Consider the following 16,822-nt stretch of genomic DNA (forward strand, 5'->3'; position numbering starts at 1 on the left):
CACGATTTCTTAATCCGCCAATTTCTCTCTGGCGGGTGTACAACGTGGACGGGTACAGTTAACGGAAACGGCATATGACGTGGCAGTCCATCGGAGAAGAAATAGACAGGAATAGGCATTTCGGTTTCTCCGCTCGTCTCAAACACTGAAATTCCGTACGCCTTCGGCCTTCCCTTTGCTATCACGGGGTCATGTCCAACAATTCGAGGTTTGCAATATAACGACTCTTGCAATTGTTACGTAATATCTGCTTAATCGCCTGCTTCCGCTTCCTGACTGCGATCGCGGCGGAGGAAAAGATATGGTTTCTAAAGCTTCCGATTCTGCGGCTAGAAGCAAGGTACGTTCTTCGAATTCACGATTAATTACTTAACTTCGTTTGCTTTTGTTCTCGTTTCGATGACTCGGTTTAATCATTTATCGTTTTCGTTTATACGTTTGCTCCATATGTTATTCGTAAAATCCGATGATATTTTATATTATATTCCAGTTCTATATATTACCGTAAATTCTGTCTATTTTCGTGGAGAGTCAGTAATGATCTCTCGGATACGATAATGTTCTATTAAAATTTTGTCATGTCCGACGACTGTTGTTAAATTTGCACTTGAATTTTGGTGGACTGCTGTGGAGGTCACCTAGTCAGTGATGTATAAGTAGTTGTACAAGGAAGTATCTCTTCTATTTTCCAGCTAGGATTACGAATCTTAGTATTAAGTTGACTCCTTGTATTTTATGGATCGACAAAGGACTTCGGCTGATGTCTGTGACGGTTGAAAACTACATGCATGAGTATTGAAGTTTGTGTGAAGATTAAATGAAAATCTTCCTTCCACGTATTTCAATGCCTTCAATTAGGCTCCTTATTATGCAGAACTGGGAAAGTACAGTGGTGGAAGGTAGAGTTATTGGATCTCTTGGGTGCTTTCTTGTTGCAACTCTGGCCTGGCTTCAACCTTCCAACCTAGTGAAACAAACTATTAGTGTATTTGTAGTTATCATCTCTCTCTCTCTCTCTCTATTTTCAATGTAAAGGCTTTCTTTAATGTATTTGGCTCCACGTGTTGCTTAGTTTCACACCTGCAGCTTGTCACTCTGACAGGAATTGCCATCAAGATCATCATAGTATTGTTCAAAGAATAGGTCTCATTAAATTGTTGACTGTCCCACCTGATGGGATCTAGGTTTTTTCACAATTAGTATGATGTACTACATAAGTTGGCCACTCCCTGATTGCTACTAGAGTGGTTATGGGTGTTGTGATGACTTAACGTAAGTCATAGTTACGGAATCACCTTCTTTTAATTCACATGGAAAACTGAAACTTTCCATATAATGAGACTGTAGATAGGCGGTGATAATATCTTTATCTACTGTTTTGGTCAAAGTTATTTTAGATTCAACTTCCCAAATTCTAAATGTTGCATTTTTCAAAAACCAAAATAAATTCTCAATGTTATTAGTCCATATAAGATGTAGATGGGTTATGGTAAAAAATTTCACAATGTCTTTGGTCAATTTGCAGAAATCTGGAGAACAGGCAAATGAAGCTCTTGTGACCCTGTTAGCTAGGATAAATCAACTGAAAAAGCAAATCCAGACTGCCAGATGTACCTCTATTAATGTACGTTACTGCTTGGCCATTTTATAGTGGGAATCAAGTCAGTGCTTGGATGTGGATGTAAACTTAAGTGTGAGATTACTAACTAGTCAACATTTTTGTTTGTTGTGTAGGACAAAATTGAAAGGAATAGGAAGGATTTGGCTGGTCACACATCTCAGTTGTTTGTGTTAGCATCATCAAAGAAAAATCTTTGTTTGATGGGACAGACTGACCCTACAAACATGCTTGATTCTAGAATCAAGGAAGATACCTATAAATTAAGTGGTATCGGCACAGGATTAGGAGACAAAGAAAATGTCAATTATCAAGAGGAAGGCTCATCTTCTATTATAGTTTTTGGAAGCAACAGCGGTGTAAAGATTGTTCTTCACTTTATCAAGCTTCCCTTTATTGAAAAAATACCTCCATATACTACATGGATATTTTTAGACAGGTAAGAAAACTTCTTAAATGTTTCACCAGGTTCTATACATATTTTTTTTGACTCAGCTCCCACATTTGTTCGACTTATTAAACCACTCATTGGAATACTACATTTAGTTACAAATTGTGATTAAGTAGTTTTATCATGAATTGGTTTCACATTCACTTGAGAAAGCTTTATGTAAAGATCCCGGTTTTGGTTCCTTTTGGAAGAATTGAAAATTTTGATTTATTTCAATATCAGATCTGTAATGGATAGAATTAATTGAATATCCCAGTTCGATGCACCAATTATTGCAAAAACAAAGAACTTCAAATATCCAACTTTTTCCTTGTAGATGTCTTGTCTTTTGATGTAAATATTTTACTTTCTTGTTCTTAAACATGACTCACACAGCACAGAAACCAAAGAATGGCTGAAGATCAATCTGTTGTTGGGAGGAGACAGATCTATTATGATCCATGTGGCAGCGAAGCACTGATCTGCAGTGATAGCGAGGAAGAAATTTCAGAGCCAGTGGAAGAGAAGCATGAATTTTCGGAAGGAGGAGAACAGATTCTGTGGTAAGTAACACTCAGAAGCAACTGATGTGAAAATAAGTACAAAGTATTTATGCAGTAGCACCATATAGATGGCAGACAAACAGATAAAGCCTTGGTATTCCAAATAGTCTAGCACATATGATTCGTAACTATGCCCTGGTTAGGGTCGAGCAGTCTATAACAATTTTAACATTATTTATGCTGCAAATACTTTATCCAGTCTCATAAAGTTTATTCTTAGGAGCAGCAATATAAGATGTCCTTTTCCTGTTCTTGAAATTTAGGCAGGTTCTTCAGGAATATGGACTGAAACCTGAAGTGCTGAATATTCTAAGTCAGGCCATAGAAGCAAACCCCTCTGAAATTCAGGTAATGGGTACTTAGCCAATGAACAACTAGCTTCAGATTTTATTGTCTTATCTCCATCTTGCTTCTTGCTTCATCTGCTTTTTTTTTTTTGTTCATTTATATGAAAACCTATCTTTCTGTGTTAAACGCTGGTTTTCTCATGGTGTTATCCGTTCATCCTGTGATACTTCCAGGAGAGGTATGAAATGCTCATGGAGAAGCATCAGCTGAACTATGTTAAAGATTCTGAAGGCTTCGGTGAGATAGTCCATGAGAAGCAAGTTCTCTTAGACAAGACGCTTAGTTCAGCACTTGATTCATTTGACAATCTTTTCTGTCGGCGCTGTTTGGTAGTTTCAGCATCCTCTAGTATTTGCTATCATAACCCTTGTGAAAGATAAAAATATTCCTGGCAGCATGATATTTATTTTGCTTCATGATGCAGGTTTTTGACTGCCGATTGCATGGCTGCTCGCAAACCCTAATTATTCCTGTAAGTTTTCATCCTACTGACCATCTCCTGTGAACATTTAAAGATTTTATGGATAATGAGAACCTGCTCTGGACAGAGTGAGAAGCAGTCAATTGGATGTGAACTTGAAGATGGTGGGAAACCCTGCAGCGAACAGTGCTACCTATGGGTATGGCTTAAAACTTGCAATGGTGCTACCTTGTAATTGGAGGTGTGAGAAAATGACAACAGTAAGCTGCTGATAATAACAACAATCAACAACCACAGAGCGCCCGCCCCCCCTTCCCCCAAAAAAGAAAAAACTCAACTAGTGGATTACTATAAGTTGAACTCAATTGACTTTACTTTTCAATTTTGCGTTCATTACAAACCTTGTTATGGCTATCTTCCAGTCATCTGAGCAGTGGTTTCTGGTTAGATTTTCTCATTTATCTTTTTTTTGGGATTTCTTATTGATTAGTGTTCTTTACTTCTTGCTTTAGTTTATGTCCTTTATTTTCTGTTTACTTTGATATCATTTATTGTTCGACTGCTGGTTGATTCATTATGATGTCATAATGCTACCAGGGGATGGGAGCGGAGCCCCATCCTTCCATCTCTTTCACTTGCAGGAGATGGGGGAAGGGCGGGGCTTTGACCCCTGCGTAGGGAGGAATTCCCCCCACAATAATGCGACCCAGCCTGAATAGGCCAACTCGGCTGCTTCACCAGTTGAACTGGCCTAACCGACCTGGTAAATTGGGTTTTGACTGAAAATGAATTCTTGGGACATTGACCTGGATAGAAGGTCTGGTTGAACCTGGTTCAACTAGCCACCGCTATGTTTTGTGGCACTGGTCCATTCCTTATGATTGGGAAAATTTGGTGCTGTCTAGCTCCAACGACAAACCTGAAACTTTGAACAATTACTACAACTTCACTAAAAGGTATTTCAAATTTCTTGTTTAGTCGCAATCATTTCTTATTTGATCTATAGGAATACCTCTTGGTTTGCCACCCACCATTGACAAAATTGATGCCAATTGCAAAACATTGTTCAAAGAAGATATATTAGTCATGAATTGGACAACCAATGGTGCTGAAGAAATGTGGTTGTAGTCCACATGGAGATTACAAAGTCAACATGGAACATGTCAAAAGTTAGATTTTATCTCCCAGAACTTGTAGGGCCTTTATGACGCTTAGTTGGTGATTAGGCAACCAAATAGCATGATGGTTTTCATGCAGAGCGTTGAAGAATTTGATGTATTATATCATAACGTGGAAGAGCTATCTTAAGAAGAATTACAAACACAAGATCACCGAAGGTCACTCATGTTTATGGAAAAAGTAGGAAGGAGGGTCAACTTAAAAAGAAAAAAGTTAAATCAAAAGACAAGGAAGGTGTATTTAAAGAAGGCTGGCTTTAAGTCTAAAACAGTAAGTCTTAAATTGGAAAGTCCACAAACTGCAATTTCCTGTTTCAACCTTATTGAAATAGAAAGTATAAAATTAATGCATCTTACTAAATTTAGAAGGTTTAACTAAAGGATAGCTTGCTGTTTATATGGGAAGCATACATATATAGTCACTTGTTGTTTTAATGAAAACATCAATTATAAATTTCTTGTAGTAGTAGTTTTCTGTTTTGAGCTTGAGTCTTTGTTTCTAAACTAGTTGAAGCTTAAAGTTAGCTACTGTATAAGATAGAAATTGTTTCTTGTTTTTAAATTTCCTTCCAGCTAGTATAACTAGATTAGTAAATCCTAATTAAAGTCTATTTCCTAGAATGAAATAATATACAAGTTTCCTATTTCGTTGACTTTGACTTCTATGCCTATAAAAGGGCTTCACATGTAACACAAACGCCGTTGCCTATTGAATTATATTCCAGTTTTTGTTCTTTATTGGAGAAACTTATCCCTTTGTTTTTCTATATTTTCTTTTTTTCTTCATAGCTTCATAAATTTACTTTTTGTCTTTAAGTTTTAGTCATCAAATTTGAATTTAAATTTTGGTTTACTAAGTTATTGCTGAAATCTAGGTTAAGCACACTCTAGAGAATACTTTCAACTTTGTTACTCCTTGAATCTAAGCCACCATGCTGCATCAAAATTGAAACCTTCCCTACCATATAAAAACAAACCAATGCAAGGTTGTGTAGGTGGAGGGGTCCACCTGCTTTCGCTACCACATTACAAGGTGCACAGCCCCATTGTCAGTCACCCTCCACCCCCTTAGACACAAACACTCAAGGAGGTATGGACCACATTTGGAGCCCCACATTGAGCTAGGTCACATAAGCATGTGAGATCCAACTTTGTATACATGTAAGATAAGTTAACATCATATTTTATTGCTTGGGTTAATGAAGACTCTTCATTCACTTGGTTAGAGTTAGCTAATGGCAAGGGCATGGAGGTAATTTTAATGATATTATAAGATATCAATATGAAACTTTGGCTTATGTGGTAGTCTTTGTACATCTTAAGAGTAAATAGGTACTTAATTGTTATTATTCTTGTTTTTTCCTCATTATTTTTGTGGGAACAACAGAGACCTTATGTGGCACCTACAAACTTGCTTGACCCAAGCCATGGGCTAACCTTCTCTTTGATGGTGACAATGACTCCATGAGATGATGAAAATACATACATAATACAAATCCATTAATAGGCCTAAAATACGATACTTAGAGAACGTTCAGTTGGCTTGGGAAAGAGAATTGTCCAGGTGACTAACTCCCCTACCTAATTTGTGAACTTCCTTGTCACAACCCTGTGCCTAGGGCTATAAGAGAGTTCAGATAAGTCCAAATCTAATCTGAAATTTTAAATAATATTCAAAATCGTGTTTGATGAATCATAATCAGATATCCAATATGATATCTGACCTTGTTCATGATAGGAACCGAAACCAAAAGATCTGGATCCGATAAATTTTGAAATGAATCTCTTCAAATTTGACAATATTATTAACAATTTTATGTGTAATAATTCTTTAATATGAATGGCCAGAGAAGAGATGTGTGATAATATTATTATGTGTTAGAATATTATTCTTAATGATGGGGGATGTCAATTTTATCCGATTATCTGATTTTCCATCCTCCATTTGTTAAATAGAATAGATACAAAACAATAAATCTTACCTGTATACATAATCGGGTAATTTTACCCATTTATTGTTTCTTAATAAAACGAAATCGGGTTTTATTCCATACCCGATTGCCGATCATGCAAGGGTGTTATTGTAATTCCTTTACATACCTATGTAGGAAGGACCTTTTTATATATGTTGTTACATGACTATGTGCTGTCTTCAAACATCATAAACATGTTATTATTTTTTTAAATAATTTTATTAAATTTTAATCATTTTTACTATTTTTCCATTTATTTACCCATTTATCTAGTAGGTAACCGGGTAAATAAACAAAATAGGAATACCTTCAAAATAATCGAACGGAATGGAAACTTGAAATACCAGAATGGTAATCAGAATAGTATATGGAATAGCCTTTTCCGTTTTGTCCCTATTACCATTTACTCCTACTTCATTATGGTTATAAATTCAAGATTTCATTAATAATAGTCTTTCATGTAGTGTTTTTTATTTTCTTTCCTATTTCATTTAAGCTTGTTTCAGGTTTTCAGATTCAGATAGTAACCGAATTCAGATATTATCTGACAGAGTCAGATTCAAATGTCTGATTTTCTTATACTTTGTTCAGTTTTTTGAATTTCAGATATTCAGGTACTTATAAATGGATAAGATTCAGATACTGTCGTACCCAATCTGAATCCAGTGCATTTACAGCCTTACCTACGCTGCCTACACAGCTACTAGGGACTTTTGCCTAAATGCTTAAAATCTCCTCAACCAAGGGTATAGTACCATCAACTCCTAATAAGATCTTTCCCACTGCAATGTGTTGGGTCCAGCTCAGATACCAAATGTCATGGGGACAATGGAAACCCTTGTGTCGTACCAACAAGCCTGGTTGACCCAGGCTAAGGGCTAACATTCTTCGTGATAGTAATAAGTGACTCCTCACACACACATGACTGACAACTTATAGAGATCAAAAGAATATGTACTCGAGACAATACAACTCCATTAGTCCATCTAGGAATAAACCACCTAGATAAGGTCTGTTTGTCCAAGGCTTGGGTGAGGGACTTGCCTGCATGACAGTATGATGATTATATTGCTAAACATTTCACCCTTCAACACCTTAATATAGGGGTGGCAATGGGTTGGATTTGGGTTAGGTCCACATTAGATCAACCTATACCTGTTGTTAAAGGGGTTGTCTCAAACCCAATTCATTTATTAAACAGGTGTAAAAGGTAGACCCAGACTAGGTTCGGGTTAAGCTACTTATAAGTATTAAAAAGTAAAAATACATAAAAATGATAAAAAAAATATATGTAATTATTTATAATTAGAGGATATAAATTTTAAAAAAAAATTCTATTACTAGATAAGTTTTTTTAAGTAGTAAAAAATAAAGAACTAAGGTCTGGTCCAGTTTAAATGTATTGAACCAGCCTGTTTGATCCAATTTTTGCTTTTTTTATCAAATAAACCAGGACAATTGGGTCCTGGTGTCAAATCCAAACCTGACCTGATTATTCATTAGGTCACATAAGTAAGCCCTTACTTGACCCATTTATAAAACAGGTCAGGTTCAGGTCAAATAAATGGATCGGATTGGGGTGGGGTCAAAATGTGCTACCAGCACATATCTTGTACTAACAAAGAACATAGCTGCTTCTCCTCACAGCCATGCATTACATCTGTTGCCTATAAAAATTGACCATAAGTCCTTAATTTGTTTCTTTTAGAGCTTATTGTATTTAATTTTAATCTTTCTCTCTGAAATATCAAAACTTGACTTTAGATTTTCCTTACAGGGAAGAGAAGGAAATCGACTCTCACATACCACAAAGACTAGTCAAAATATCGATGATGGAATGGGCAATGTGGCTTACATAGAAAATGATGGTATTACACTTTTTTCTAAATTCTAAAAGCGAAATTGTGAAGCAAAGTTGTTGCACAATGCTGGTTTAAATGGATTTTCGGTTCATTTGCAGTAACTACAAATATTGAAGAGATAACAAGTCCTGAAAATATGGGGAAGCGCAAAGCCATAAACTATAGCATGTTGGCCACTAATGAAGCATCTATTACTTCAATAACTAAAAAACAGAAAACAGTGGACAGCCCAGAGACAGCTTCTGATCTTGTGGCGGGCAAAATGGCTGAAAGTACATCAGGAGTCCACCCAAACATTGGGATTGAATTTCCTATTGCAATGCAAAGTTTCTATTCGGGCAAGGGAGAATTAGAAGCAGATGTTGCTGAAAACAGTTGGTCTCCTATTGAGAAGGAGTTATACATGAAAGGAATTGAGATTTTTGGAAGAAATAGGTAATGCCATGGGATCTTGCATCTTACCCTGAAAAAATATCCTGATAATAATTGGATTAATTTTACTATTTTGGTAAAGGAAGGTTTTGAAGTGTTGTAGACCATGAAAAAAGGAAAAGTTCAATGAAAATTAAATAAGAAGTGATATGGAAACCTTGTTCATTGGTTTCTTTCTATTAAGTAATTCCACTTACCTCTTTGTCTCTATTGTTGTGATTGCAGTTGCCTTATAGCTAGGAACTTACTACCTGGCTTGAGGAGCTGCATGGAGGTATTCAGTTACATGTTTAATGATGCAGAAGCTGCTTCAAACAGAACATCCACATTGCCCACCTTAACGTTGGACGACAAAGGAAAAAATGAACTGGAGTATATGGTCAGAACTCATAAAAGAAGCAACTTATTGATCCTAGTGTGTGCTATATATATCTAATGATCAAAGTTTTTTTTGTTTTTTTGTCTGGAATGTTTTAGGAACAGGAAATACCAACAAGAACAAGATTCTTCCGCAGAAGGGGTCGAGCACGTAAACTCAAATACACTTGGAAGTCAGCCGGTCATATGTCCATACGCAAAAGAATAGCTGATGGAAAACAACAGTCTTGTAGGCAGTACACACCATGTGGCTGTCAGTTGATGTGTGGGAAGCAGTGTCCATGTCTTCATAATGGTACTTGCTGCGAGAAGTATTGTGGGTATGTTCCATTATAGCATTTTTCTCTCCTACTTTCTTCAGTTAGTCCTATTCTTTGGGTGTGTAAGTGACATGATTGCCACTTCAGATACAAGTCCAATCTGTACTTTCTTAGGAAGTCAAGAATAAATTGTCAGTGACTAGTTTGTGGTTTCCTCTAATGTTTCAGGTGTTCAAAGAGCTGCAAAAACAGATTCAGAGGATGCCATTGTGCTAAGAGCCAATGCAGAAGTCGGCAGTGTCCATGCTTTGCAGCAGGACGTGAATGTGACCCTGATGTTTGTAGGAACTGCTGGGTTAGGTGGTTTTTTCTCTGCTTCTCGTTGTCAGTTTATATCTATGCAAATTGCATTTTTTGGTTGAACAATCAGAAATGGAGAGGTTCTGATCAGTATTTGTTTTAGAGGCCTGTTATTGTATATTCACCTATCTCAAAGAAGGATAATATATACATTTTTGCCAATATAAGTGATGAAACTTCATTAATTCCTACGCCAGATCGAGAGTTTTTCAGGCTCACCTAAGAATAATGAATCCTCACGAATTTCTGCTCTTAATTTATACTTCACTTTTTTCAGTTGTGGAGGTGGTTCGCTAGGTGAGCCACCCGCACGAGGGGATGGCTACCAATGTGGAAATATGAAGCTTCTCTTAAAGCAACAACAGAGAGTAAGAAAATGGTAGTTTACATTCTTATATGTCATGTCAAAGAGAGTTTCGCTCATAATTTTGTTTATTTGATTGCTCTAATCAGATTCTATTAGGAAAATCTGATGTTGCAGGATGGGGAGCCTTCATAAAGGTTGGTTCTAATCATAAATGAAACATCTCTACTTCAAAGTATATCATGATCTTTGTCACCAGAACTAACCTCAAATGAGTTTCAGAACCCTGTGAACAAAAATGATTATCTTGGAGAATATACAGGGGAATTGATTTCCCATAAAGAAGCGGACAAGCGAGGAAAGATATATGATCGTGCAAACTCCTCATTTCTTTTTGACTTAAACGACCAGGCATGTGAATCTATAGCTGTTTGGTTGCTTCAAACCCATGTTGGGGACAAGCTCTCATAGCATTTAGTACCATAATTGCCTGGGCTTGTCTCTGTGTGCTAAGAGCTGAATTCTCGTTTGCCTTCAGTATGTTCTTGATGCATACCGCAAGGGAGACAAGCTGAAGTTTGCAAACCATTCGTCAAACCCGAACTGCTATGCAAAGGTTTGTTATTTTGACAATGCCACTTTGACATGCTTTTCTTTATTTGAACGGAGCACTGTGGACAGGTAATGTTGGTAGCTGGAGATCATAGAGTTGGTATTTTTGCCAAAGAACAAATAGAAGCTAGCGAGGAGCTATTCTATGACTACCGTTATGGCCCTGATCAAGCTCCAGCGTGGGCTCGAAAACCTGGTTTAACAGGGAAGGATGATGCACCCGTCCATCATGGACGTGCACAAAAAATTGCTTGATTTTCAAGATTGCAATATACTTCGCGCCCAATAATATTTTTGTTCATGTATGCTTTAACATTCAAAAGATTGCTGAAGCTGACCATATGAGGTATTCTTCTTCTACTCCATCTTATTGCCGTGTTTCTTTATTTATTTCTTTATAAATAATGCCTGGAATTCTATTGCCTATATCTGTATTCCCTGTCTGTACATAGATTGAATAAAAGTATTTATTACAAAGTTCTGAGTGCTCTAAACGCATAATACATGAGACCACCTATGCAACTCTTTTAACTCATCATTTTTGCTTAACTAATGAAACCTGAAGTGGGTTCCTTCGCATGAATGGTGTCATGCATTCGTCCTTGTCTTCCATTCAATTTTTTCCTATGGTATACGGAGGTGGGTTTCTTGAAGTATGGTTCTTAACAGTTTGGGCCTTCTTTTAATGAACCATTCCTTCGAGGAGGCAAAGAAAACAGACGCCAAATCAGAGTAATTTAGTTTCTCCATTGTTTGCAATCCAGTTAAAATTTACAAGTTATGTTTATTTTCATGTTATTTTGTATTATTTAATTTTACCGTGGTCATGAATTTTGGTTGACTATCAAACAACAGTAACATCTCCATCCAAAATAAGTTCACCATAAAAACCTTGCAACCAAATAACTTCTTTAATAACCTCTATAATTGCTATGTTCTTTAATGCAACAACTGGTTATAAGTAGCTTTCTAACTAATAGCACAATCCATAGGAAAAATACAGCGCCTACAAGTGACCTTTTATGATCCAGATGGCCAACATAATTTGAATCAACATAACCAACAAGAGCACAATTACACTTCTTGCATTCCAATCAAGTGCTGTGTATACCTCTTAAATACAAAGAATTTACTTCTCAATTTTTAAGGAATGTTAAATGCAAATAATTTACTTCTCGATTTGTAAGGAATGTTAGATACAAAGAATCTATTTCTCGATTTGTAAGGAATGTTAAATACAAAGAATTTACTCCTCGATTTGTAAGGAATGTATGACATGTTAGTTAGTTTCCTCCTTTGTTTTTTGTGGCGACAACGTAGATGGAAGTCCAAAATGAATAGCTAATAGAGTGACAATTGGTTTATCATTTTGCTTGCTAAGTATTATAGGACCTTCTCAATGTATTTCTTTTGTCAAAGATGTAGTTTTCCTTCTTTTCGATTTCTCCCATTGATAGAATCCATTTAACATCTCCTAAATCTTTCATCTCAAACTCACTGTTCAATTGTGCCTTAATTTATGGTCTCACCACCTCCTTTGCTTCTATCAATATATCATCAATGTAAAACAATAAATTCTAAAATAAACACAATTAGCATACTTGATACGAAAATAATAAATATGCACTATAAAATAATCAAATTTTGTATACCCTTGTTTAGGAGACTGTTTCAAACCATATAAGGATATAAATCTACTCGATCCAAAAACCCTGAGGTTGATTCCTATTAAATCTATTTTTCTAATTCACCATGCAAGAATGCAACTTAACATCAAGCTAATGTAATTCTAAATCATGCATAACTACTTAGTGCAAGTAAGACGCATATAGATAAAAGCTTTACAATAGATAAAAACTTTTTGCAGTACTTTTGCAACATTTAGCTACTAATAATGTCTTATACCTTGCATCTTCTACACCTAGATGTATTTCTTTCTTCTTAGGGAACCATTTACATCCAACAATTTTTTTTTTAGTAGCTTGACAATTTTCCAAGTTTGATTTTTGTGGAGAGACTTTATTTTCTTCTTCATAGATATCGAGCATTTCTTTTTGAATTATCACGAATAATAGCTCTACTAGGTGGAAGGTTTTGGATCATCAATCATCTCTAATATTGACAAAGCATAGAAAACTAGATCTACTTGATTGTATCTCTGAGGCTTTTTAATCATTCTACATGCTTCATCTTTTGCTATATTGTACTCTTCGCGTCTACTCCGGGAATGTTTCTTCTTATTCAACCCTTGTTGAATGTACTTCATTGGGAGGAGACTAAATAGAAGAAAAAGATGAAATTTTGTGTAGAACTATTTAAAGTTGTGCTACTTATTTTCCAAACAACAATTTCAATAGAATTTTGTTCTATCTTGTACTCATAGAAACAATAAACTTCACCTTCCTTGCATTAAACAAAGTGGATTCGCTAAAAGTAACATCCTTGCTAATGTAAAATTTTGGTGATTTTGGATCCTGAAAACACAACCTGTAACCCTTAACACTTGAAGCATAACTAAGAAAAATACACTTCGTTGATCTTGGTTATAACTTTCTTTCACTAATAAGCATATATGCAAGATAACCAAATATTTTTAAATTTGAATAATCTACAAGAATATACTTTTTTTTGGAGTTTTTCACTGAATAATTGTAGATGGAGAGAGATTGCCAAATAACATGCCAAAGATGATAGCTTTTGCCAAGGACTCTTTGTTCCTAACAACACATCACGCTTTCTCCATAAGTTTTTTTGTTCATGCTCTTAGTAATGTCATTCTATTGTGGTTTATGTTAGAATTTATGGGGCCTAACAATACCTTGATCTTCGTTGTGCAAAAGTTGATGGCGATGGGCGGCAGGGCAATGGTGACGATGACGATGGAGGTGCGGCAGGTGTTAGGCGACGGGGCGGGCATTGCTTTAAAACTCCGGATTTTTTTTATTTTTTAATAATATATTTTACAAGTTTGTAGAAAGAAGGGAAAGAGAAAAATACGTAAGTATAGGTAATGACAATAGGCTGCGATAATAGAATATAAGAATAAAGAATAATATTATCGTAATTATTATTAATAAGGTGTATATTATAGTGTTACATCATATACAAATGATGATTAATACTCTATCTAATTTAATTATTAATTATTTTTATCTCTATTATAATTTTATTTTTATATCTATACGACGAAAGTTGGTATAAAAAAAGAAAAAAAAAACACGAAAGAGAATTAGCAAAGAACTGACGTTGAACGAGAACACGACAAGACCGGTCTGTTTAAAAGACTCTTCTGCCTCTGCTTCCTTCTTCTGATCAACGAAAGTAAGCTCAACGACAGTAAGGTTGTTGCAGAGAGTGCAGCTCGTCAGAAAGATTGCCGAAAGAATTTCTGAGCGATAACAAATCAATTCCGCATATCTTTACTGATTGAAAACATTTCATGACATCTTTTTCTTATTCCTAGTGCCATGCTCAAATTAATTAAGCTGACTGTTTGGACAAATAAGATCTTTGTACTCGGATCTACATTAAAAAAATTAACCACCAAAATACGGAACCACTTAAGTGCAAATCAGGGACTTTGACCTGTTTTGGTCTAAGAAATCATCTAATTCAATGTCTGTACTTTTATAAACAAGACGAGTAGCAAAGCAGGTTAAATGGGGAACATACACGCAAACCATTCATTCACTTCAAAGGCGAGAAGACGGCCTCGACGATGACGTGCTTCTTCGTCGGAAAGCCTCCTCCGAAGAGATGGCTCAGATGCGCCTTCCCGTCCTTCACAGTAGCTGACGTCGCCACTCGATGCATAGGTCCCATGTACCGCCCCACCACCCTCGCCGTCGCCCACCCGTCGTTGCTCTCCACCAGCCGGCCGGATGGTGTCCCCGAGACGATCAGCTGCGTCGAAGACAACAGCTCGATGCCGTCCCCTAACACCAGAGAGAATCCGTTGAGAAGCTCCACCTTCTGAACCGCTTCTTCCTTGCTTCCAAGATTCGAGATTTTAAAGAGGACGCCGCCGAAAGTATGGACAGTGAGTAGAAACCCATCTGGGTGGTAGACGATTCCGTTGAGCCCGACGAAATTGTAGTACCATTCCTTGTTTGGCCTGAATAAATGGCTTTTTATCACTTTGATAAGATTGCCGTTCGGTCCTACCTTCCAGATTTTACTGGCTTTGGCGTCTGTAACGTAAGCGTTTCCGTCCGCGTCCACAGCCACATCGTCTGCCAAGCTTTTCTCGTTTCCTGCGATAACAGAAGCAGAGATTTTACCCCACTTCTCAACGTCGGCCTTGTTTTCTCTTTCATGTTTTCCTCTCAGCTAAGAAGATTTTATATAAGATTGAAAGAAGGCTTAATACCCAAATCTCAAGAATCAGATTGAAAGACAAAAAATCCTCACCCAATTGTGTTCAAGCGAAGAAAGAACAAGAAATAACAATACTCAGGTTTTATTTTTATTATGTCTCGTAGTCATTCGGAGCTTGGAGATTACCTGGACCCGCGAGTCGAGTGAGAAACAGTCGGTGCCATGTAGCCATATCGTAGCTCGCGAGACCACCAAAGGTGCCCCGCATCAAGTCCGCGACAACGACTACTAGCCTGTTCCTCGGCCGGTCAATGACGAAGCCGAGGGAGCAGTTCCCAGACCCGATATCGGGATCCACGACGAGCGTCTTCTCCTCCAGAATCGTCCCTGCCACGTGCTCTTTCGGCACCGGAATTTCACCCAAACCGCCTTCCATGAGCGAAACGATGAACCGACGGTTCTGCTGATCCCATTTCGTCGTCTCTCGGAGCCACCCGCGGCTGTGATACTCGTACGACTGAGTCGCCAGCTTCGTCCGCTCTAGGGCAATCAGGAAGGAGATCGTCATGGCGGAGAGGAGGAAGAAGATCACAATAAAAGCGCGGGAGCATGGAAGCTCCATTTCAATCTAGAAGCAAAGATCGAGCTTTTTCTTAGTCTGCTATGGATCGGTGAGATTTACCGATTTGAAGCAGAGTGGGAGGAGCGTTTTGGTGGAGAGTAGATGAAGGGTTGTTGCCCGCGTTATTGAGCGATCTTTCTGACTTGAATGAAACGGGTGGATTGAAAGGACCGACACCCGGCGCGACCATCAAGGAAGCCCTTTGTTTCGGATCTTGCTCGCATCGAGGCAGTCATGTACTCGCGGGAGTAATATCTTGAAGTTGGATGCGTCCCTTGGATTTATGATAAAAATTAAGGCAATTTACTTAGACATTGGAATCTTAAAAATTGACCCAATTTACATAGACGAAAGGGCACATGAAGACATTTGTTCACTTCTCACTTGGGGAGAAGTTTTTTTTTAAGTTTGTTATTATTAAAATACTAAATTTAAATATATAATTTATAATTAAATTTTCTAATAGAACCTAGTAACAAATCTATTTTAATAAAATATTTATTGCATTAGAATATACTTTTGTTGATTATTATATATAATGGATATGTAAGAGATATTTTTTCACTTGTGTGTATAAATATAATTTTAGATGCGGGTAGTGTGACAAATAACCGACATAACAACAAATCATCAGTTAAGGTTTTATTTTGTTATGTTTTTTAGAAATAACCTAGGAGTTTAGGAGTTGTTTGCCATGGGTTAGTCATTGCTTATTTTTTGCTTAGTTTGTGACCCCGATATAATATTGTTGAAATTTCAAAATAATTATTCTCATCACTTTTTTTTTATTAAACTCAATTTCCAACACATGGTATTAGAGCTAGAGGGGAAAAATGACATCAAAATATTATTTTGTGTGACGAGCAATCCCTTGTTGTGATGGTTACTATGAAAATTGGAGCATGTTGATGGAGAAATTTTTACTATCCAAAAAATATTGGACTATTGTGGAAACAGGGGTGACTGAAGCAACGAGTGGAATAGTATTTATAGAAGCTCCATAGAAGAAGTTGGAAGAACATAAGCTAACGGATGTCAAAGCAAAGAATTATTTGTTTGAAAAAATTAATCGTGCTATATTGGAGATGATTCTCCAAAAAGATACATGTAAGCATATCTGGGATTCCATGAAAAAAAATATCAA

General features: G+C 36.7%; 2 protein-coding genes across 4 annotated transcripts; one reads left to right on the forward strand and one right to left on the reverse strand.

Annotated features, from left to right (window-relative positions):
• Positions 1 to 145: 145 nt before the first annotated feature.
• On the forward strand, positions 146 to 13,703 carry LOC137956431 (histone-lysine N-methyltransferase EZ3). Of its 3 annotated transcripts, XR_011113241.1 has the most exons (19): positions 146 to 340; positions 1,526 to 1,624; positions 1,735 to 2,057; positions 2,450 to 2,611; positions 2,875 to 2,959; positions 3,133 to 3,288; positions 3,384 to 3,431; positions 3,508 to 3,579; positions 8,309 to 8,399; positions 8,492 to 8,828; positions 9,051 to 9,204; positions 9,303 to 9,523; positions 9,692 to 9,823; positions 10,101 to 10,191; positions 10,277 to 10,324; positions 10,410 to 10,538; positions 10,666 to 10,743; positions 10,809 to 11,085; positions 13,580 to 13,703. XR_011113241.1 is itself a non-coding variant. In XM_068803923.1 (18 exons), the coding sequence occupies exons 1-18, from the start codon at positions 302 to 304 to the stop codon at positions 10,992 to 10,994; spliced, it is 2,451 nt and encodes an 816-aa protein (XP_068660024.1). In that variant the 5' UTR covers positions 146 to 301; the 3' UTR covers positions 10,995 to 11,099. The 3 variants fall into 3 exon arrangements, 2 of the variants coding, with proteins under 2 accessions (XP_068660024.1, XP_068660025.1); XM_068803923.1 differs by lacking the exon at positions 13,580 to 13,703 and having other exon boundaries at positions 10,809 to 11,099; XM_068803924.1 differs by lacking the exons at positions 146 to 340; positions 1,526 to 1,624; positions 13,580 to 13,703 and having other exon boundaries at positions 1,966 to 2,057; positions 2,445 to 2,611; positions 10,809 to 11,099.
• A 615-nt stretch (positions 13,704 to 14,318) lies between these two features.
• On the reverse strand, positions 14,319 to 15,909 carry LOC137956584 (uncharacterized). The gene is made up of 2 exons (XM_068804127.1): positions 15,243 to 15,909; positions 14,319 to 14,992 (listed from the first exon to the last, which is right to left on the reverse strand). Exons 1-2 carry the CDS (start codon positions 15,676 to 15,678, stop codon positions 14,427 to 14,429), a joined length of 1,002 nt encoding a protein of 333 aa, XP_068660228.1. The 5' UTR covers positions 15,679 to 15,909; the 3' UTR covers positions 14,319 to 14,426.
• Between the last annotated feature and the right edge of the window lie 913 nt (positions 15,910 to 16,822).

Source organism: Aristolochia californica, unplaced genomic scaffold, assembly GCF_029961685.1.
Source record: "Aristolochia californica isolate CCGP_79_NKW_82.1479 unplaced genomic scaffold, dmAriCali1.0.hap1 SCAF_2, whole genome shotgun sequence".
Classification (NCBI taxonomy): Eukaryota; Viridiplantae; Streptophyta; class Magnoliopsida; order Piperales; family Aristolochiaceae; genus Aristolochia; species Aristolochia californica.

Excerpts from the sequence above, each read along its gene's own strand:
- LOC137956431 (XM_068803923.1), top strand. The coding sequence starts at position 302 with ATGGTTTCTAAAGCTTCCGATTCTGCGGCTAGAAGCAAG. Across the intron at positions 9,524-9,691 it reads TGCTGCGAGAAGTATTGTGG|GTGTTCAAAGAGCTGCAAAA; the intron begins GTATGTTCCATT and ends CTAATGTTTCAG. Across the intron at positions 10,744-10,808 it reads ACCCGAACTGCTATGCAAAG|GTAATGTTGGTAGCTGGAGA; the intron begins GTTTGTTATTTT and ends CACTGTGGACAG.
- LOC137956584 (XM_068804127.1), bottom strand. The coding sequence starts at position 15,678 with ATGGAGCTTCCATGCTCCCGCGCTTTTATTGTGATCTTCTTCCTCCTC. Across the intron at positions 14,993-15,242 it reads CACTCGACTCGCGGGTCCAG|GAAACGAGAAAAGCTTGGCA; the intron begins GTAATCTCCAAG and ends CTGTTATCGCAG.